Source organism: Neophocaena asiaeorientalis, unplaced genomic scaffold, assembly GCF_003031525.2.
Source record: "Neophocaena asiaeorientalis asiaeorientalis breed wild unplaced genomic scaffold, Neophocaena_asiaeorientalis_V1.1 scaffold46, whole genome shotgun sequence".
NCBI classification, from domain to species: Eukaryota; Metazoa; Chordata; class Mammalia; order Artiodactyla; family Phocoenidae; genus Neophocaena; species Neophocaena asiaeorientalis.
In genome coordinates this window covers 10,452,915-10,476,094 of record NW_020175393.1, presented here as the reverse complement: position 1 = coordinate 10,476,094, position 23,180 = coordinate 10,452,915, and the positions used below count along the sequence as shown (strand labels likewise).

At 49.1% G+C, this 23,180-nt stretch overlaps 2 protein-coding genes across 2 annotated transcripts in view; one reads left to right on the top strand and one right to left on the bottom strand.

Annotated features, from left to right (window-relative positions):
- The window catches only part of TMEM63B (transmembrane protein 63B), a 23,211-nt gene extending 22,463 nt beyond the window's left edge, over positions 1–748 (bottom strand). The window contains exon 1 of the mRNA XM_024766113.1: positions 485–748. The gene's annotated coding sequence lies outside the window, so the exon portion shown is untranslated. The remainder of the gene's footprint in view (positions 1–484) is intronic.
- Positions 101–12,055, top strand: MRPL14 (mitochondrial ribosomal protein L14). The gene is made up of 3 exons (XM_024766115.1): positions 101–214; positions 9,110–9,201; positions 11,565–12,055. Exons 2-3 carry the CDS (start codon positions 9,131–9,133, stop codon positions 11,929–11,931), a joined length of 438 nt encoding a protein of 145 aa, XP_024621883.1. The 5' UTR covers positions 101–214; positions 9,110–9,130; the 3' UTR covers positions 11,932–12,055.
- Positions 12,056–23,180: the final 11,125 nt, after the last annotated feature.

The window sequence follows — 23,180 nt, the reverse complement described above, 5'->3', positions numbered from 1 at the left end:
AGGGGGAGCGGGAGGAGGGAGGGGGAGGATGAGGGGGCGGGGCGGCGCAGGTCCCTCCCCCCACGCCGGCACACGCAAGGAGCGGGCGCACTCTCAGATCGCCGTCCGCCTAGCTGGGTCCGACGCGCAGGCGCAGGGCGAGAGGCCGCGTAGGGGGAAGGCGGCCCTGGGCCTGTGGGGGCCCGCGGCAGGATATTCCAGGGCGGCGAAGGCGGTATGGAGTGGAGGGGGGAGGGGACGTCACTCTCCTAACTCTCTGCTTCCTCTCTCCCTTGCTTCCCCGCAGGAGGGGTGGCGCACACTCCGGGATGGGTGAGGAAGGGCCGGAGTGCGAGGATCGTGGGCCCTCTGGGGGTGGAGGAGCAGTGGGAGGGTCCCGACGGGGAAGGAGTCCTCTGACCCGGACCCTCCTCCCTCCCATACCCCAAGGGCGGCGAGGGCTCCGGTGGCCGCTGTGACCCCCGTGCCCCCGGCCTGCGCTCACCTGTCTTCCCGGGGACTGGGGCGGGCTGCCGCTAGGTCTCACGAGGTGGCCTCGGCCGGTCACTCTGGCGCGGCTGCTCGGGTTTGTCTACTTCTCTGTTTCTCCCTTTCCTTTCCCAATCTGGGTCTTGAGATGACTTTGTGACTCGTTTGTCAGGCGCTTCTGTGGTGTGGAGAATGAGTCCATCGCTTTCACTGTCATGCCTATGAGTGGCTACCCTGGCTTCAGGGGTTTCCCTGGTTTCTCATTTCATCAGAGGCCGCACCTGCCAGGGATTAAGGCTGGAAGGAAGAGAGAGAGGAAGGAGAGGTGTGTGTGTGTGTGTGTGTGTGTGTGTGTGTGTCTCCTGTATGTTACCCACAAAATAGATAACAGAGGCACATGGAATACCAACTTTTCCATGGGCAGTAAATGAACTTTGCTACCCAAAGAGATTGATGGACTCAATTTATAAAGAGGTTAACTAAAGAGCATATGACAGAGTCACCAGTCACCTCGGGTTACTAGGGAAAAGCTGGGGAGATACTTGAACTTGGGCTGCTGGACAGAGGAAGGGCACTGCCTACCTGGGTGTGTCTGGTTCTTGTGGCTGACCAGTGTCTCTGCTGTCTGCTGGCTTTTTCAAGGGTTCATTAGTAGCTTGTGTAATGAAGCTGTAAGGTTTTGATGCAGTTCAAACTGAATTCCCATTCAAACTGAGTCCCATCAGTTAATTGGAAATCACTTTAGTGGATCATGGCCATCATTTAAGAAAAAATGAAGTAGAATAGAAAATATCAGAGAGCATTGTACTTAGTAAGGGTGAGTATTGTTTCTGGACACTTGCTTCAGGTATACACACGTGTGAGTGTGTGAGTGTATTAGGAGGTGTTATGCAGTGCGTTTCTGTGTGTCACAGAAAAGTTTGAAACACATTGGTTTCCTGTGTTCTCCTGTTTATGCTCTTGCTCCATCAGCCTGTGTTTAGAGTCATTTAAAATTGTCCACGAGGATGCAGTTAGCACACCAGGGATATAGAATAAACAACAGAGTGGGTCTCTTTTTTCAGGGAGGTTACTATGCTAGAAGACAGTTTACCCTTCACTCATGGAAATACGTACAATGGAAGAGCAAGGATTTTGTTGGGGTAGGAAGTAGGTTGCCTTCCTAAGAAGGCCAGAAAGGGAGGTGGGGTTAAGCTGTGTATGGTAGACTGCCTGGTGAGAGGAGTCTTCGTAGGTTTGATTCTGGGAGCTGTTTTGGGTAGCAGCAAGACATTTAGATGAAAAGGAATCTGTCCTATTTGTGTTGTTGTTGCTTTTCCCTTTTATGGAATTGTCCGTTTTGCCCTTAGAGCTTCTTGGATGTATATTTTCTATGGAACTTTTTACACGTTGTATTGATTTTATGGTTGAAAATCTGGTGTGATCCATTGCCAAGTAGCCCTTGTAATGGATATGTGGAAAATGGAAATGGGAGTCCGGAGTTACCTGGGTTTGAGACCCCTGAGGATCTTTTTAATAATGCAGTTAGGTGTGTTAACATGTGGTGGATTCCAGATCTATTTCTGCCTGTGCCTAATTAGGGTCACCACATACTAACAGAGAGAAGAGGAAACGTTTCAAAAAGACCGAAATGAGAACTGAATGAAGTACACCGTGGAATCCATGAAGGAACAATGGCCAGGATGTTTTATTAGTGCCCCTGAATATGAAGGGTAAAAACCTTCCCTGGAGTCCATTTTTTTAGGTGCTCTGTTGAGCACTGAACATAATTATTTAGACTCTCCTCATCATCTACAATCTTACATGATGCAAGAGTCCTTTGAAGCCTGTCTTACCCCACTCCCGTCTTGGGGGATTATGACACCTGGACCCACATAAGATGGATTTTCCTGTTCTTTTCATTACTTGGATAGTTTTTATGGCCATGTGGGAACTTGGGAGGGTCTCAAAAATCAGGTTACGATTGATCCTTTTTTAGAGGCCAGTGGGTTGTTCTGGTTCACCCTGGTGTGATTTTACATGTGTGTTAGCCATGACAACCAGCTTGTAGGAGAGGGCTATGATTCAGATCCCAGAAATGTTGTTCTGGGTCAGGTAATATGCTCTCTTATTAAGAAAAGTGCCAGGTAGCTTATTATTCACCAGTGAAACACAACTCAGAGTGAGAAAGTCTCCTTGTCGAAAACTTTAAAAAAAAAAAAAATCATCTGTCTTTAGAAAAGAGGGAGTGCTTTTCCTAGTCTACTTTAAGCTGAAAAACACTTTCAGGACTGAGTGATCTTAAAGAGACATCCATAGTGCTGCCCTGAGAATCAGGGAGTGAGACTGTTCTCCCTGGTCAGAATCTGGGAAACAAACTGTTTATGCTGCAGACCTGGGCCCTACTGGTTAATTCAGAGAGGGGTTCTCCCACTTGAAAAACCATCCCTTACATGAGTGAAGCTAAAACACGTTCATTTCTTTGCCTCTTTGCTCTTACCAATGACCCTTGGTTGACAGAGTCACTGAGGCCTGGAGTAGTGGATTCCAAGGAAACAGACTTGGCAGGAGAGGAGGGGAGGGGGGGTGGAGGAGACACCCTTTCTTTGGGCCTTTCATCCCACCCCCATCCCCCTGCCAGCCCACCTGACATCTCTATAAACCTGGCTCCTTGCCACTGGCTTGGTAGAGGTACTAATAGGAGAGAAATATGTACGTGATTAAGTAGAATTTACCTTTGCCTTGTGCCGTTTTTCTGAGTTAGACCATACCAAGAATGTTATAAACTTATTTCTGGAACTATAGGTGTTTGCACACCTGTGAGGTGGGGATGGCAGGGGAGCAAAGCTAGAAATAGGTAAGATCTACACATTGAAAAACCAACTTGAATAATGGAGAGCTGTCAGATATTTTTAAGAACCACGATTTTAAATCTGTAACAAGGTGGAGCAAACAAATATACAGGTAAATAAACACGTATAGTTAACCAACAGATAGAGACAAGAACCCTGGAAACGTGTTTTTCTTTGTGAACCAGATTGAGAACCGGGGTCCTCACTGGTGGCCATGGTAGAAACAGCCCATGGTGCTAATGAGGGCTTGCTATTGCTTCTTGATAGTAACGCTGTGAAAACTCACACCTTTGCAAATGTATCAGAATCAGCTTCAGTGTTGGTCCCAGGCTGTGCTGTTTGTGGTGCAGGTATCTATTGAAAAGACAGCTTTTTAATTCCTGAGTTTTAAAAGATTATGTGGCAGCTTTAAGAGAGGAGAAAGAATACTTGCACTGTGTGGGGTGTTTTTGTTTCTGTGAAGTCTATTAGTGGTTAAAGAAGCACCTTAGCTGGGCAAGTATTGTGCAGGGTGTAGTAGAAACAGCCTTCTACCCTTCTTCCCTTCCTAGGACAAGCTGACAAGTCGCTTAGCAATTCTGACTTAATTTCTTCACCTGCGAAATGGCACTTGCTCTATTGAACCTTCAGAACTGTTAAAAATCCTTAGGAATCAACCCTCCCCAAACTGTTGCTCTTTGTTATTTATCTTTCTGTTTCCACTGGGTGCTCAAGAATGAAATCAACCAAGAAAGTGATCCGTGTGAAAGTACTTTGAGAAGTGTAACATGTATACTTATGTGAGGTTAAAAAAACTCACAAAAGATGTGTTTTAAAAAAAAAAACAAAAAACAATTCACAAAACTTCCTGAAAGAGAATGCTTCCGGGACAAATCAGTAATGAGTATTTAAGCAACAAACAGGAGTACTTTTTGGTCCAGAATGATTGGGGCGAAACCTGCAGGAGATGGGAAGGGCTGTCAGCATGACAGGGCAGAGGGTCCAGGGAGTTCCCTTTTGTTTTTTGTTTCCTCGAAGCTGCTAGGCCTCTGCTTTTTCCTGCTTTAATTAAGGACATTTATATCCTTACACTAGGCAGAGTTTGTCCGTTTTGTGGCTGGGCTTTGCACTTGATTTCTCCTAGTGTTTCTTTTCACTTCTGTCACTTACTAACAGAATCTCCTTTAAACACTCTTTTGCAGTTGGGCTGAACTTTTTGTTTTGTCTCTTTTCTTTAGAACCTGTTTCTCTTGAAAGGCCTTTAAAATTTATGAAACGTGCCAGGCACCTAAAGATGGAAACTGTTCAGGTAGAGACAATGTATAAATATATGTGGATCTGTGATACTAAGTACAACATTTTGCTGATTCCTAAAGTTCAAGTAATGGTACTTTCTAAGTTTTCACAAAGCATTAGGCTCTTTCTGTTTGCTTTTCTAGTTCAGTCTCTATGTATTACAATTAGCTAAAAATGAGCTCTCAGTGTCTAGGAAGCTCCCCCAAGTTACTGGGAGCCTGGGTGAAGGGCACAAGAAAGACCACCAACCCACCAGCACGGAGCCTCTCTGGAGCTGGAGGATGAATTGCAATTGCAGATAAATTTTATACATTTAACAGATACTCAGTGAGCTCCATTTGTGTGCCAGGCACTGTTCTAGGTCCTGAGCATGTAGCGCTGGACGGGACAGGCACGGTCCCTGCTCTCACGGAGCAACGTTCTTCCAGTGGGACCTATAAGGTGATGCCAAGTGAAAAACTCACCTGTGTGTCCCTAAAATCTACAGTCTTCCCTGGTCTCCAGAACTGAAGGGAGATCTTAAAGTTAAACTAAGATTTGAAGTAAGCACGGCTCTTGGATTGTATTGATTTCTCTCCCTCTCCCTCTCTCACTGTCTCTTGCCTTCCTTCTCTTGCCCTCCCCATCCCCCCACCCCCAGAGGTTATTATTCACACTCTAAACCTGGATGGCAGTACTAGTGCTGACCAGGAAGTGGCATGAACAGCCATCTCTGGCGCTGGAGTCTTCCGAATACCTGGCCTCCTCTGAGTGAGAGGAGAGGAGGAAATATCATTGGAGTTAGCTTCCTGTGCAAACACAGGACTCGGAATAACATTGCTTGTAAGACAAAGCACTCTATACAGACTGATTTGAAGTGAATCAGGGCCTATGTCTACAGGATGGATTTATCCTAGGAAATAACATCAAGGTCAGTCAGTTGCTTTGAAATAAATTGCAGCCCTCATTACTCTTACCTGATCTGAGCAGTTGTTTAGTGGTGCAATGGTGTTTTTTCACAGTGGGCCGTGTAAGCACCAGACCGAGGAGATGATTCCAGGGGCCTGTAGACATAGCATGAGCTAATCCTCTCATGACTAGCACCATGGTTCTCCTAAAGCATGTTTGCATGTGATGTGCTGGTTCCCGATATATGGATGAGATCTCTACAGTGTCTGGATTTCCCTGTGTCGAGCCGTGGGTGGGGGAATCTGTCTTTCTGTTGGCTACCTCATTTATTTTATTCAACAAGTATTTATTGTACTCCCACTCTGTCAGGACCTGCTGGGATCTTTTGCAGGGGTGACAGTGGAGGGGACCACAGACTTTTTTTGTATACAAATATACAAGTATATTTGCTTCTTTTATGCTTTCAAGTTCATAGGAATGCTTACTGCTGTCCATTTGATGTCTTTAAGTCCTTTGGGTCTGGAGGTCACTATCAGATCCACCAAAGAGCTAGTGAAAAGTCTTTGAATTTGGTCTTTTCTTGTGAAAATGGAGGTGCTCCCTGCAGCCGTGAATGTATTACTTTTGTGTTTGAGGGTAGTACAGGTAATCTGGAGTCTGTGTGATTCCTGAGCTCCTATAGTGAGTTCAGATGCCATGTTGTCAAGATCTCTGTGGTTACTGTGGATATTGAGTAGCAAGAACTAGAATGTTAAGGGCTATCAGCCTCATCTCCAGAAATAAAAAAATAAAATAAAAATCCAGAGTTATTCCATGTCTGAGTTTGGATAGTGAACATTGGAACAGTGAGAGTTCCTTTGGCACAGGACGCCCGGATGTCCTTGGTGTGCAGGAGGGGTGACAGCAGATGCTGTAGCCTTACACAGAGCTGCTCGCAGGAGGTGTGTTTGGGGCCAGAGCAGTTTGGTTGGGCAGAGGTGGACCCAGGTTGTGGTGGTGGCTTCTCAGCAAGGCAGAGAGAGGGGGCCTGGGTGTGGTTTGTGCACAGGCTGGCCTGTAGATTTTAGGGAGGTGCCTTGAATGGTGGGGTTTGTTATGCCCAAGTTGGGAAAGTTCTGGGAAGCCTCCAGGCACTTCTGCACTTCTTGGACTCACGTAAATGCTCTGGAGGAAGCGATGCAGTGTGGAGAGGCTGGATGTTGCAATTCTCAGGAGAAGGAATGTGGGTGGCGCTGGACTAACCTTGAGGGTTCTTTGGAGGAGCCGAGGAGCCTCTTTTCTCCCAGGGAGTGAGAGTAGGGGCCCGCCAGCATCAGATGGGAAGGCTTGGCTGAGATTGGACGTAACTGCAGCCTGGACCAGAAGGACTGCTTTTCAGAGCTACTTTTTTTATTCCGTTTTTTTAAAGCCAATTTTCCATTATTGCTCAGAGTGTGGAGCTCTTCTTGCCACCTACACTTCAAATTGTATTCAAAACCTAAATTGGATGAAAGTGAATGACTTTCACCTGGTGTTTGTCTGCATTTCAGTTGATTCAGCAAGCACTGAGTTAGGTCTGAGTAAAATGTTCATGTGACATCAGTATTCTTGATGGAACAAGGATGATCTAACAGTTGGAAAAATATTAATATTTAAGTTAAAGTTACCATGTTAACTGTGCTGATTCAGAGGGTGGGTTCAGGAAGCCGACTTCTGGGGTTCAGATTTCAGCTTTGTCACTCCTAGCTGTGCGACTTGGGCAGATGATCTAACCTCTCTAGGCCTCATTTCCTCCTGTATAAAATGGGGCTAATGATAGTGTCCATTTCGTAGTTTTTGTGAGGCTTAAATGAGACGATAATGTAAAGCACTTAGACACATTATAACTAGTCGATACATTTTCATAAAGAAAGAAAGCAGAAAAAGACCAGGTGACCCTCAAAGCTGCTTCTCACCCTGAGTTCCTGTGTGAAGTGGGCTTTTTACGGCAGAGTGAGGCCGTAGGGTGTGGAGGGAAGACCCTTGGACCTAAGCTGAGTCCACTTCTGGTTCTGCTTCTGCCCTTGGCTAATTATGGGGCTTTATGCAAGTCCCTTCCTCTCTCTGTATCTCAGTTTCCTGATCTTCGAAACGGGACGTGATGTGATGACGATGATGATGGAGAGGGCTAATAGGTATTGAGGGTGTATTGAGTGCGGGCATCATGCCCTGTGCTTTGCATGGCTTACCTCAGGACCGTCTTGTGAATAGGTGTTACAGGTGGGGAAACCCCATGTTACAGATGGGGAAGCCGAAGCTCAGAGCTCCTTCTCCAGGGCTACCAGGCTGTGAAGGTAAAGCTGGCCTCATCTGATAGTCTTTGATTCTGTGTGTCAGATGTTAGTAGTTCTGTAAGTAGGCCGCCTTCTTTTGCATATGTTTCTGATCCTATTTACATTTTGGCCAACGCTTCCTGGGTTGTCTTAAGGAAAACACTGGCGAATAAGTTTGAGGTTTGAGGCTAAATTGTAGTTAATAAGCATTTCTGGAGTGTTTAGGTATTTCTGTGAAAGTAAATAGTGAGTTTTCCCCCACCATTATTAAATAAACTCTTATCTAAGGTGCTTTGAACTTATGCAAGGCAAAGCTGTGTGTAAATACTACAGTGGTAGAGGCTTTCTCAGCAGAGCTCTTGAATGAGGCCCTCTGTAGCCAAACATGTGGGTGGAAAACAGGCATGTCTTGCAGCTGGAATTCCCAGCTGGCTGTAGGTTTTTCTTAAATATTCCCCTCACTGGTGCCCAGGTGTTTCAGGAACCTGGGGATGGCCATATAGGTTGGTGCTAGGGAGCACAGGGTTGAGGTTCTGCAAGCTGCAGTCACCAGTGTTGGGTTGGTGTTTGCTCTTTTGTCTCCAGCTTGCTCTCCCAAAGCCCACTTTCAGCTGCAGTGTAGGGTAGGTAGTTTTTCTTTCTTTTTTTTTTTTTAATTGGGGTATAGTTGCTTTATAATATTGTGTTAGTTTCTGCTGTACAGCGAGTAGGTAGTTTTTCTGTGTTACGTTATCATTTGGGAGACCGACCCAAATAGAGGCCTTGGTCAGTGACTTGGCAAGGGCATCCTTTGGCACTACTTTGCTAACCTTGAGCTGTCTAGGTGTTCTGGTTTTTACATTTGGGGGAAAGGTGATGTGGTGACAGACAACGTGGGCAGCTGCTCAGATAATCTGCTTTCCTCCAGGGAGTAAAAGTTCTGGTTTCAGGAGGCACACGAGTGTCAACAAGGGGCCAGTGTGCAGGTTTTCCTCTGTGGAGGATGTGGGAAGTGCTTCCTGCCTGGGTGTGTCCCAGAGGATTCGTGCTGTGGAGGTGATATAATTATGAAGGCATTCTCTGTGCTGTTGTGTAACCTACAGCGAGAACTGTGGTGGGCCATTCCAGCTCTCTGACCCCAGTTAGAATATGAATCAGCAAAATTGCAGCTGGAGTTCCATCTAATCATCTGCGTATCTTTTAACCACTAAGATTTATATTTAGTGACTAATGATCTTTTGCTCGAAGTGCCATCTCCCACACAAGTCCCCAAAAGTCTTAAAAAAAAAAACAAAAACACCAAACACCAAAAACTACTGGCTCTGAGTGTGGACATAGACTTAGAAATAAATCCTTTTCCCCCCTTTTTCCCTGCAGGATTTGCCATCTTGGGATCCCATGGCTTTCTTTACTGGGCTCTGGGGCCCCTTTGCCCACGTGAGCAGAGCACTGAGCCAACGCTGTTTCAGGTAACTTTTCCTATTAAGTTCTTAAAGCTGTGTCTTTGAGTAAGCCTCCTGTCAGGGTGGGGTATTGGTGACTAGAGTGGGAGTGGAAACTCAGGGAGGTGGGCTTGGGGTCAGGGAAATCCAAAGGCATAGATGGAACTGGGGTTTGGTCGGGCCAGGTGAGGGGGATAGGTAAGGAGGTGATATTGCTGTTGAGGATGGGATTGGGAGTGGATATGGAGAATGATGAAACCTCCATCCTTGCCAGACTCTTATAGTGAATCTGATGTCTTTCAACCCTATCATTCCTCCAGTGCATTAAAACCTTCTCTTTTAAGAAAATGTATATATATACATTTTATATACACTTTGTATATACACACACACATATATACACATATATATTCTCTCTATATACATATATGTGTATATATACTCTCTATATACATATATATGTATATATATACATAGATATACTCTCTATATGCATTTATATGGATATATATACATTTTATATATATCTAAAGTATATATATACTTTAGATATATATGAGTATATATACTCATTCTTAGTCACATTGCTATACACCTGAAACTAGCAGAACATTGTAAATCAACTATAATATTTCACTTTTAAAAAAACATATAAACAAAAGGGGGGAAACCCTTCTCTCTTAAAAATGGAATATATATATATATATATTTTTTAAATCACATACTTATTACCATAAACTCAAGCATGATGGAAGTTTGACAACCTCTCCCCTCCCCATTTAGATGCTAAGCCAGGGCGGAGAGCACAGGTTGCATTCCTGTTGGCAAACATGCCTTTTGGCCTTGTTCGTGCACTCGTTCTGCAAGTGTTTACCGAGCCCTGTGCCCAGGGTTGGTCATAGAGAGATGAATAAGAATTGCTTCCTGCCCTGGAAGAGTTCTCACAGTTGGCCATGGGAGCAAAGTTGGAAACAAATAACTCTAAGAAAATGTGGCCAGTATAATAATAGAGGCTTGTACAGTTCTTTGGAAGGCCCGAGGCAGGGGCTGCTAACGGAGGAGGAGGAGGAAAAGAGGAGGATAGCAGCTGCCTTCCCAGAAGGCACATGGGGGCAGGTCCTGTCCAGGCCCCCAGGGAGGGCCAAGAGGCCTGGCACGCTTGGAGAGCTCCAGGGATTCCCGGCCATCGGGGCTCAGAGTGAATGTGTGAGTGGCAGGATAGAGGACCTCAGAAGGCAGGTACATAGAGGCCAGGTTGTTGACAGTGTATACAGTGGGGGAACCACTGACCAGTCCTGAGCAGGGGAGTGGCCTCCATTTTATATTTTGAAAAGAGCTCTTGGTTGGCAGAGTGAGGTGTGCAGGGAGCTGGTTAGGACACTAACGGAATAGTCTTGGTGTAAGAGAGTGAGCTGCTGGATGAAGGAGGTGTCGACGGGGGTGGAGGGAGAGGACAGAGGTGTTTAGGAGCGGTGTCAGTAGAACGGGGTAGCCAGTGGATGGTGATGGAGAGAGGTTTATGGCTCAGGAGCTGAATTTTCTGGAGAAGCTGGAAACACAGCAGTGGGAGGAGGTTTGCAGGGGGAGGTGATGAAGTCACTGTAGGACCTACTGAGTTTGCAGCATCCGCAGGACACGTGAGGAGTTGGAGTGGAAATATAGGACTGGAGGATAGGAGAGAAGTGGGGCTGGAGATGGAATTTACTAGCTGGAAACAATGGGGATAGAGAACCTTGCCCAGGGTAGGCATGTGGAATGAGAGAAGAGGACGCCGGGTCACCCGGGAGAACACCAGCACTAGGGTCCTAGTGGCAGCAAACTAGAATTCCCACTGTCATCAGATGGCTTAATAATAGCTTATTTGCCTTTAATAGGTATGCTTTATAGTGGGGAAAAATACATTAAAACAAAAGATTGTTACCTTGACTTATTTTCAGTTTCTGCTATGTTGTGTCAAAGGACTCCCTTAGCAGACACACTCACTTGTACCTTCTGGTTCTCAGCGACATGTAGATGGGACATTTGGTAATCAGCGTATTCTGGGGGAGCAGGTTTTGCAGGCTAGGCAGTGGGCGAGGCCTGGCCCATAAGGTATTCCCTTAATCCTCAGAGGCCTTTTGGAAACCGAAGGCTTTAAGTTAAGTCTGCCATGCAGTTTGTTGTAACAGAATATCAGGTCCTCTTTAAAACCCATCCAGATCGAGGTCCTGACCTGGCAGCAGAAGCTGTGAAGAACTGTGAGGGCACTGCCTTGGGCACAGAGAAGCCTTCCCAGGCGCCACCTCTGTCAGGGCCCTGCCAATGTGCACGCTGCCAAGCCTGGTCTGGCAGAGCCTCTGCGCCCTGCCCAGCAGAGATGCAGACCTCAGACTCTTTTCCTCTTCCGCCAGCACCACTGGGAGCCTTGGTGCGATTCAGAAGATGACGCGGGTGCGTGTGGTGGACAACAGTGCCCTGGGAAACACCCCGTACCATCGCCCTCCTCGCTGCATCCACGTCTATAACAAGAACGGGGTGGGCAAAGTGGGCGACCGGATCCTGCTGGCCATCAAGGGGCAGAAGAAAAAGGCACTTATTGTGGGGCATCGTATGCCTGGTCCCAGGATGACCCCCAGGTTCGACTCTAACAACGTGGTCCTCATCGAGGACAACGGGAACCCTGTGGGGACCCGAATCAAGACACCCATCCCCAGCAGCCTACGCCAGAGGGAAGGCGAGTTTTCCAAGGTGCTGGCCATCGCCCAGAACTTTGTGTGAACAGAGCCCAGGCACCGGCTGCCTGGGGGCTCATGGATGGAGCCGTTCTGAGAGCTGTGCCTCTGCTGAGAGGGAGCCCGGGGCGCAGTGTGCTGTGAGAAAATAAATGATTTCCTGTACGTTTCTTCCTGAGCTTTCTGGGTGTGGCCATGGGGTCAACGGTACTGAAACAGTTAAAAGGTGCCCCGTGACGTGGTGGTCTTTGCCTGCAATAGCCTGTGAACTCACCCAGGATTATCAGGCTCTGGAAAACTGGGGTACACGCCAAATGCCAGTTTGTAGATATGCAATGGAATATCACTTTCTAGCCAGGCAAACTGCTTATTTGCCTTCCAGAGTGTCATCTTCCTGTGTCAGAGGGCCGGAGGTGCTGAATGGGTATGAAGGTGACTGGGTTGCTGGGTAAGCGTGAATGGAGCCGGGGGACCGTTTCCTCCAGCACAGCGTGGCCTCCAGCCTCCGAGAGAACCTGCACCGTGATCCTTCCTCCACCATGGGGTGCCCTGTGCTAGGCACCAGCTGCTTCTCTGTGCCCAGAGCAGACAGCTTCCTGCCTTGACTCCTGGGGAAATGCACTGGCTCTGGTGTTTGCAGAGCACCAAATCGTGGGCCTGTGCAGGGGATTCAGTGACAGTTTACCTCCCATTTGTTTGTTGGTCTCCTTGGGGAGTTTCTGGGGCGCTCCCTTAGTTTCTTTAAATGGAATCTCATCAACTCATTTCTAAAGTCACTCCTTTATTCATTCACACTGTCCTGGGCACTTCTCATTAGACATTCCAGTGGCCTCTGAGAGGCAGAGTTGCTTGATGATTAAGCACATGCTCTGTAGCCAGACTGCCTGGGTTCCAATCCTGACTCCACCACTTACACGTAATGCCTTTGGGCAGGTTATTTTGCTTCTTACACCTTCTGTTTCCTCACCTGTAAAATGGGTACATGATAATGGTACCTGCTTGATAGGGTGGATGTAAGAAATGAGTTCGTGCCTATGAGTACCTGGTGATAATAAGCACTTGATAGGCATCAGCTGTTTTCTGTCATCATCGCTCTGCAGCTGCCAGCGCTGGGAAAGAGAGGTGAGGATAAGTACATGTCCATGCTCTCCTGGGCAGATTGACACAGATCACCTAATGACTCCAACACATGCGGATCCCCAAGTGTAACAAGTGCCTCCGATGGAGAGGTTAGACTTTTTCCATGGGACAGGAGGCGGCTTCCCTGAGAAAAGTTTGCATGGTCTGCCTTTTGAAGAATGAATAGGCATTGTGATAGAAGTCAGAATAGTGGCTACCTGGGGGGGGCGTGGGGAAGAGCATAGACCACAAAGGTCACAAGGGAAACTTACGGGTGTTGGAAACGTTCTAAATCTAGATCTGGGTGGGAGTCACGTGAGTGTATACATCTAAATAATTATTGAGCTGTATACTTCAGTGCACTGTACCGTACACCTTGGTAAAAATAAATGGACAGGCATTAGCTAGGTGATAGGATAGGGGAAAGTGTTCCAGGCAGAGGGAAGAGCATATGCAAAAACCCTGTGGCAGAAGGGAATGGGGTGAGTCCCAGGGACTCAAAGGAAAAGCCGATGTGGCTAGAGCAGGGCGAGCAGGAGGAATTGTGGTGTGGGATGGGGCTGGAGAGGCAGGGCCAGCCAAGCCTGGGAAGCCTTCCTTATCCTGAGGGCGTTGGGACGCTGTTGGAGGGTATTCAGCAAGGAGGGTCAGGGTGGTGGGAGGGGAGATACGGTTGGATCGACTGTGGAGTGGGGCTGAGGGGGTCCGGAGTGGACGAGTGTAGGCTTTGCATGATGATGACCTGCTGGCCTAGGGCGGTGGTGAAGGAGGGGAGCAGAAGCCTTTAGCGGGTGCAGTTGACTGGGCTTGGCAATGCGTTAGGATGGTGGGGAAGGGCCAAGAATGTGTCTCAGGTGTCCAGCTTCCGCGCCTGGATGGTTGGTCTTGCAGAACACCGAGCTGGGTGCTCTGGGAGAGGCCCGAGGGTGGGGGAGGGTGAGTAGCTGAATGGCGTCTGAATGGAGGCACCTCTGAGATGTCCAAGAGGTGTCAAGTAGGTAGCTGGATGTAAGTAATCTCTTAAATTGGAATAGCACTCGGTGTCTATTTTGAAAGCATTTGTGTGTACGTGCACTCTTGGTGTTCCTCACGGTTTGGCGGCCACTGGTCCCGTGTTTTACCTGAGGACACCGAGTTTCAGAGGTAATGTGATTTTTCTGCAACTAACAGATGATCAAGCTGGTCTCAAAGCCAGAGCCTATGACTTCGCCGCAGGGGTCTTCCCACAATGTCCGGGGGTCTTACTTTTGTGGTTGATGAGTCCTTGCCATCTCGAGCTGATTCTCACTAGCTGTGAGTCTAGAGGATAATAATCTGGTTTTCCCGAATTCAGTGGGTTCACTTGGAGCCTCACCAGCTCAGCCTTGACTGCTGGGAAGCGAAGGCTCTTCTTTTTCCGTCTTCCTGGTCGGGGCGTGCACCGCTCCCCAGTGCTGCTCTGATTAAAGGCTGATTCGAGGTCCCTCTGGGTATTTTAGGAGCTGGCAGCCCTCTTCACCGGGCCCTCTGGAAGGGCCGGCAGGCTCTGGCTGACCTGCTCTCCTGCAGCGGCTGACGCTGGCCACGGAGGAGGAATTGCCTGCACCGGGGCCTGCTTTGCCAGGGGCGGGTGTCTCCCCAGCTGCAGCTACTCAGCGAAGTCTTAATTCCTCTGCTTTCTGGGCTGCTTCCCGAAGGCTGGGGGAGGAAGAGACCCCTGTCCTTAGGGAAAGGAAGGGCGGGATTGCCATTCTCAGCCTGGCACCACCTGCTCAGGGCACGGCCTTCGCTCTGACCAGGGCAGCTTGACCAAAGCTGCCCTCTAGCTTTGAAGGGCACTCGCTGTCTAGGGTCGGGCTCACTTCTTCCCCTGCCCTTAGCAGAACGTGCGTCCATCCTTTCACGGGTCTACAGGGCACCAGCTGCCCTGCTCCAGCCCCGCTCCCACCTCCCTCCTGTTGAGGTTTGCGGGAGTCTTGTCCTGCCATCCCCCCTCAGCTCAGGTCTTCCATGGGCTTAAACACTCTTCCCAAGGTGTTCTGTGCTGACCGCTGGAAGGCTGTGGTTTCCAGGGGCTGGGGGCCAGAGACCGCTCCCCGACCGTGACGCAGGCCCTGGCAGCACACAGCCCAGAATAGCCTCAGCTCTGCTGCTTTCCCAGCTGCCCTATCACTTTGCAAACTGGAATCTAATTTGCTGTCCACCCTCCCCGCCCCAGTCTCTCAGTCAGTACCGCTTTCTTTGCTCATGAAATATTTATAATCACAGATTATGTTTCCCTATGAGTATAAACTTGCTTTTGTTTTTTTCCCTTCTATGCCCTTAAGACAAGTCAAAGAGCCTCATCTCTCTGGGTTCATAGACCTCATCCAAGTGTCTGCTGCGGTGGCCGGCTCCACCCACAGGTTGACTCCCTCTGCTGCCCCACTGCTGAAGAAACGTGGAAAGCTGTACATTGGGGGTTGTGGTTGGGAGACCTGGGTTCCAGTTGGGCCTGTGCTAACTAGCCATGTGACCCTGGGCAAATCACCGCCTGGGGAGCTGGGGAGCTCACCCCTTGGGGGCTTGGTGCCTCCCCTGGTGGTCGCCTCCAGGGTCACCAGGCATGGCTCTGACTGCACCCTTGCCCCAGCGACCTTAGAGGGTGTGCCCTTGGCTGCAGATGGGGACCTGGCCAAGGAATGCAGGGCTCACCCTGTCACCATCAATACGCCTGGAAAAATAGCCAGAAGCCAACCACCTCCCGTCAGGGTGGCGAGGCTACAGCACTGCAGGCATGGCAGGCGGTTCCCTCCTACAAGCCTCAAGGCCAGCCCTGCTTTACTGAGGTGCCAGGTGGGGGCAGAAGGGAGGGGGTGCCCCCTGGTGGGCAGGATGCCCCAGAGGCCTGGATCCTCCGGAATCAGAGTGAGGAGGAGGCCCCTGCGGGGCATGCTGGGCCTCACCTGGGCACAGCCTCCTTAGCGTCCCTGCTCCATCCTCCCATTGCCTTTCTTGGCCGCTTGTTCTCTCTTGTTCTTTCTCAGTTGCTGAGAATTCTTGTTTTTGACGAAAATTGCATGATATTGGAATCAAATGCTTACCTGAAATTCAAATCTGTCCCAGCAGCTGCATTTCTTTCCTTCCCCTAGTCTTGTGATTCAATCTTTTAACAAAAAATTTCAGGATTTCATTTTATTCTTTCCCACCTGGAGGATGGATCACAGTTCAGTTCCCCTCAGTATTTTGGACACTTGCTGAATTGTTTTGCCAAATATTAGGTAATTTTCCAAATTAGGTGGACTTCCTAGGCTCAAAGTGAAAATGAGTTCACTTCTCAGTTTTCAGCATCAAGCCAGTTTCATTATGATTTTTTAAAGCCAGTGGTTTCCAGCCAGATTTGGTGATAACCTGTTGTCACTTGCTTGATATCATGACAAGCTGTCTTGTAAGACATACCACAAGCTTTTTCTTTCTTATTTTTGGCTGCGCTGGGTCTTCGTTGCTGCGCGTGGGCTTTCTCTAGTTGCGGTGAGCAGGGGCTACTCCTCGTTGCGGTGCACGGGCTTCTCATTGCGGTGGCTTCTCTTGTTGTGGAGCCTGGGCTCTGGGCACGCGGGCTTCAGTAGTTGCAGCATGCGGGCCCCAGAGGGCGCAGGCTTCAGTAGTTGTGGCACGTGGGCTCAGTAGTTGCGGTGTGTGGGCTCTGGAGCGTGGGCTCAGTAGTTGTGGCACATGGGCTTAGTTGCCCCACGGCATGTGGGATCTTCCCGGACCAGAGATCAAACCCGTGTCCCCTGCACTGGCAGGAGGATTTTTAACCACTGGACCACCAGGGAAGTCCATGCTTTTTCTTTTTTTAAATGAAAATGAATTTAAACTTATTTTGAGAATTTCATAAGAACCCTTGAATAATTGGGATACCCCTGGATATTATGAAACTGCTTGGCAGTTGATTTTAGGCCAAATATTTATATGACAAACAGATGCAGCTCTCGGTCAATCGAGACTGATGATCTGGTGTGGGATCAGAGCCATCCTGCCCTCTCCCTGCTCTGGGCTCCCTGGTGATTTGTACCACCTCCTAGGGCTGGAAGAGGAGAGAAAGAGAGACCTTCTTTCCCAGTGCTGGCCTTTTCAAGGGATGCCATGCCTGGCCTCCCACGGTTTCCCAGGCTGGGAGTGGGCAGTACTGACCCATCCCCATGGGCTAACCCAGTGCCCTTCCTGGCTGGCACAGAGCAGAGCTTTCGTTTGTTCATATACCTCACTGGCACTGTCCTTACCCAGTTACATTAGCTCATCGGTTTGCTGCTAGCTCTGGTTAAAGGTTCGCTAGCGAAGAAGAATGAAACCCTTGCTTCAAAAGAGATTTTAGAGTTGTCTGTGGATTTCGTTTCTCCAGGCTGGGTCCCTACAATAGACAGACAATTAAGAATGACTTACATGGTTCTCCATTTATTTGAACAGTGTTTGCTGCAGATCTGCTGTCCCATAGGCTTACCTTTGTAATTAATTAAATTGCTTTCTAGTAGGTAACTGCTTGCAGAGAGACAGTCCACCTATATATATTTTTTCTTTTGTAAAATAAAAAAAATTAATTTTAGTCTTACCCATTCCCTTTATTTATAAGATGTATTTATGGTTTTAAAAAGTCTGGTGCTGAAGCACTTAGGGAGTGAAGTGTCATGATATCTGCAAGAAATTACCAATTGATACATCTAAATGAGGAGTATATGGAGATTATACTATTTTTTCAACTTTTCAAAGGTCTGACATTTTCAACATGTTAGTAATAAAAGTAATAAAAACGAATGACTGCTTTTTAAAAAATAAATTCTGGGAGGAGGAATCAAGATGGCAGAATAGAAGGATGTGGCTCTCACCTCCTCCCACAAAAAAAATTCTGATGATAAAACCAAACCTGTGTGTGAAACGTGTTTGCGTTGGCCGGGGCCCTGGCTGGCCCCCAGGGCTCTGGCTGTGCGCTGGCCGATGGGGCCGGGACAGTTCAGGCAGCAGGAGCCAGGGCTGCCAAGTCCACTCACTGCTGCCTACGCCCAGCTTCTGACCTGGCCGTTCTCACCATCCTCCCCACTTCCAGGCCAGGGCTTGGGTTGTATTCTATAGGAACGTGGCTATATTATTTCTTTTAACTCTGTGTTCCCAGCACCTGGCACATAGTAGGTGTGCGGTAAATGTCAAACTAATAGATTTCCTCTGTTCAAGTCTGTGGTGCGCTTTTCAAGGTGAGGAGAACTTTGCGCTTCCTAAGTAACACTGTTAGTCGATGTGTACTTTGTTTTGGGGAAGGCATAGGGTACCTCTCTCGCCAAGGGCATGTCATAGCTAACCCACCTGTGGCTTGAGTTCATTTCAAAACAAAACTGGGGGTTTTGTCTCACCCACGTGGTTTGAACCTTTCACTATGACTGTGTAGACTTGGGGGTTGAGGAGCCCCCGAATGCCACAGAGGAAAGTAGCAGATTCAATCAGACCTTGGGTTTTCTGGTGCCTAGTCCTGTTCTTTTCCACAGCATCACTGAGCACTTTCTTTCACCGCTGAGTTTAAAAACATGATGAAAAAAAGAATAAAAAATAAATAAAAACATGAGGAACTTTCTGAAAAATACATTTGGATGGGGCCATATGTACCCAGCTGGTAGGGGTAGGAAGCAGCATTGCTTGTGAGCAGCTGGCAGGATTGGAGCTCCCTGGTGAGCATATTTCCCAAGGTGTGGTGACCAGGCTGTTGGGTGTGCAGCGGTGATGGGATTGGGAGGAAGCAGGTTTGTGATGCTGTGTCTGAAACCTCCCCTCTGACCCTTTAGGTCCCCCACTGGGTCCGAGGGCTTCAGAGCACCTCACAGCCCTCTCTTACTCCTCCTGAGTAGCAAGGTGCTTCCTCACTGGGGTCCTTGTGGTCTCTGAATACTGCTGTGAGCAAACCTCTACCTCCGCAGAGCCCTTTCGCTGTACAGATGCCCCCATCTTTGTGATCTCACCTTGTGCCTACTGCTAAGGCTTCCCCCAGCTGGGTGGTAGGTAGGGCTGAGGTCCCCGTTTTATACACAGAAAACTGAGTAAGTGTGCAGTGGAATTGAGCCCAGCGTTCTTATTACCCTATGCTTGCTATGCCTGGTACCCAGCCCCCCCCGCCAGGCATAGTGCTTTTCACACGTCTTTGTAATTGATAATCCCCATGGGCTCCGGAACAGTGTCCGTCTTGTTCATGGCTGTCTCCCCCATGCTCAGTAAATGCACAAAAAATATTGAGAGCTCCAGTAAGTTAATGACCCCCCAAAACCTGCTCTTTGACCCCTAGGACCTGCTCTTTGCACAATGCCCTAAAAACAATAAAACGTTGGAGAATAAGACCTACAACCTGCCCAGTGGTGTCATCAAGTTAATGACCCCCAGCACATGCTCTGCACACACACAAAAACAATCATTTATGGAAAGGTGACATTTCAAAGTGAAAGACCCTCATTGTACTGAGACCTGAAATAATTTTTCCAAAGCGCCGTGACAGTCCTGGCCTGACCACGTAGGGACAAGAAAACTCCTGTGCCCAACCTGGAGGAGGAGCCGATGATGTCTATTCAAGAAAGATACAGAAGGTCTTCTCCGCCTCCCCTGTCTTCCTCTGATTATGAAAATGTAACCCACTAAAGTAGTCGGGGCAGCACAACGCTCGCTGCGTGCTTGAGAGCCTCACAGCATCCTGTTCTAATAAATCACTTCTTATCTATCAAAAAAATATTGAGAGCTCAAAGGTTAAAATTTGGATTCTCAATTTAGGAGTCTGTACAGATGTCTAGTATAGGAGTCAGCAGAAATGGACATTTATGGTATATCTCCAAGGACCGGTGCTGGGTAGCGTTGCAGATCTGCATGTAGATCCTTTCCCTGTGGACTTCACCGACACTGGCCAGATGCCCAGCGTTTCCTCTTCGTAAGCTGTCTTCCCATGCCAAGTCTGGATTGATAACCCTGTTAAACTGGAGTTCACGTTTGTGTCCAAAGAATCAGTGTGTGCTTCCTTGGAGAAAACCCATGATGAGGTGTGGCTTTTGGCCGTACCTTGGGTATCTCTTACCAGGACTAGCCAGGCATGAACAAAGAGCCTTTAACTGCAATTTGGTTTCTAACTTTTCCAAACATAAACTACTTTATTCCTAAACTTGCTTTCAGTCACACAAAAATTTTTAATACCTTCAAATGTTCAGGCAACAATAAAAAAGATAGTTATGAAGCACCTTATAAGGCCATCGTTTCTACGGGGTGCAGAGGGCAGCAGTCCCTTCAGGCGGGTGGATGTCTGTGGGATGGATGGGAGGGGGAAGATGAACAGCTCAATCCTTGGCTCAAGTTCATTGGGTTAAATGATGTCCTTGGAAGCAGTCAGCAGTCCTCAGGCTTAGGCAGGGGACAGAAAGGGAGTAGGAGGAGAAAAGAAAGCGGTGCACGTGATGGACAATGACAGTGTGTCACCATAAATCGGCCTCAGTGTTCATCAGTGCCCAGGCTGCTGGTTGCTTCTTTTTGACAAAGCTTTTCCACCTTCCTCTGTCTTGTTTCCTCCACTCTCCCCACCCAGAGGGATGTAGAATAAACAAGTTTACTAATGGATTAATGTTGAATTTTTTACTCTTTATTTTTATTTTTTTTTTGGCGGTACTCAGGCCTCTCACTGCTGTGGCCTCTCCCGTTGCGGAGCACAGGCTTCGGACTCGCAGGCTCAGCTGCCATGGCTCACGGGCCCAGCCGCTCCGCGGCATGTGGGATCTTCCCGGACCGGGGCACGAACCCGTGTCTCCTGCATCGGCAGGCGGACTCTCAACCACTGCACCACCAGGGAAGCCCGAATTTTTTACTCTTCACCATGTTTAGGGAAAAAGAAAGCTGTTCAAAGGATAAGGCAGTGGTTCTCCACAGGGGACACTTGGCAGTGTCTGGAGACTTGGTTTTCACAACTGGGGGTGGCATCTAGTTCCTAGAGACCAGGGACGCGGCTAGACATGTTACAGTGTACAGGACAGCCGCCACGACAAAGAACCACCGGCCCCAAGTGGAGATGGTGCCAAGGGTGAGCAACCCTCGTGTGACTAGGTGGGACCTCTTGTGTGTAAGGGGACAGAGGACACCTGGGAGTCATTGTGAACCGCTGGTTCCTAAGTAACAGTGTAGAATTATAGGAATGGAACCCACGCAGCTCTGCACTTGACTGCTATTTATCTGCCCATTGCCCTGACTTGAGCCTTAGAGGTAGAGCAGGTGATGGAGAATCTAGAAGGCTGTGGCTCGCCAAAGGGTTGAAAAGTAGAGTCAAGGCCATCAGAGCGCTGGGCCATCTGGCTCACAGAGTGCAGATGGCGGGACGTGGTCCACACGAGAGGCTCTGGGCTGGGGCTCGAGCTCAGCAGCTTGTGGGGTTGCCTTTGGTGAGTCACTTTTCCCAAAACTTTGGCTTCTGCCCCTGCTCATCCTCCATGACTGTCCTGGCAGTGGCACCAGCAGCCCTCCTACCTTACAAATCTCACAGCTTTGGGGTCACTTTTGGCTTTGTCCTGCTGTTCCCTGTCCATTTTTAGTTTTCACATAGTGCTACCCATTCTCTTACGGCACGGTGGTCCTCCTCGTCCATACCAGGGCCCCAAACCAGTCTGGGCATGCTGCTGCCTAGTCACTGTCACTATCCAGCCACCCACCGGAGGCAGCTCTCAGTGTAGGAATCTCATCTCTTCATCCATCATCCCATCTAGAGGCCTGGGGTCTGTGGCGCATGGTAGTAGGAGCAGAAAAGAAACACTAGTGTATTGAGAAAGCAACGTATTGGGGGCTTACTTTGTGCCACTGTTGTACCAGGCGCTTTACACATTCTCTTCCAAGTAGTCTCTACGGTGACACTGCGGTCATTGTGCCCTGTCTCACTGTGCAGCTCTCGGCACCCAGTCCTTAGTGGGTTCCCAGATGGAGAGCGTGGGTCCTTCCCCACCCCCAGGAAAGGCTGTCTCTGCTTCTCCAAACCATCCCTCAGCTGGAAAACCCAGGCCAAGGCAGCCCTGCAGAGGCCAGGCTCTGCTCGCCCATCCCTTCAGCGTGAAGTGTGGTTTGTCCCTCCCAGAGACCGCACCTCACTTTGTCTCTCCAGCCCCGTCCCCTGGACCCCTGCCTTTCCATCAGCACACGCCCCGCTGAGCCCACAGCTCTGGCTGTGCACGTCTTTCACTCAGAATGTCCTTTTCTCCTGGAGTGGAGGCCAATCAGCCTATGGAGCCCTGCTCAGAGTCTCATCGGTGAAATTCTGATCTCACATTTGTTGCCTGGGTCTTGCATCTTCACTTGCCCCTCAGGGTCCCTCTTGTTCCTGTCCACCCTGCTCTGTGCCCACGCAGCTGACCTGCGTGAGGGACCAGGGGCTCCCTGGGCCTCTGATTTCCAGCTGGGTTTGGCCAGTGGGGGCACCAGCAGGAACTCAAAGGACCAGAGGAAAGAGAGGGTTTGGGGTCTTTGGCACTGTCATCCCTGCTTTCTCCCTGCAGGGTTGGCCACACCTTCAGGCATATGTCACAGCTTCTCATGGCAGCTCTCCTTCCGGGGGCGCTGGCCACAGCCTATGGTACCCACTGCCCTGGTCCACACCTTTGTAAATCATCACTTTGTCAAACCCTCCTCAAATGATCTTTTTTCTTTTTAATAAATTTATTTATTTATTTTTGGCTGCATTGGGTCCTTGTTGCTGCGCACGGGCTTTCTCTAGTTGCGGCGAGCAGGGGCCACTCCTCACTGCGGTGCGCGGGCCTCTCACCGTGGTGGCCTCTCCCGTTGCGGAGCACAGGCCCCAGGCGCGTGGGCTTCAGTAGTAGCGGCACGTGGGCTCAGCAGTTGTGGCTCGAGGGCTCCAGAGCACAGGCTCAGCAGTTGGGGTGCACGGGCCTAGTTGCTCCATGGCACGTGGGATCCTCCTGGACCAGAGATCGAACCCGTGTCCCCTGCATTGGCAGAGGGACTCCCAACCACTGTGCCACCAGGGAAGTCCCTCAAATGATCTTAATGGGATGTGCACCTCTGTCTGCTTGGACCCTGCCCCATGCAAACACTTACTGTGTGTCCCCAGATAGGCAAAGTATGGTTCCTGCCCTGGAGAAGCTCCCGGGAGGTGGCAAGGTGTGTTCATTGTACGGTAAGTGCCATGCAGCCATTAGCCTGGGAGAT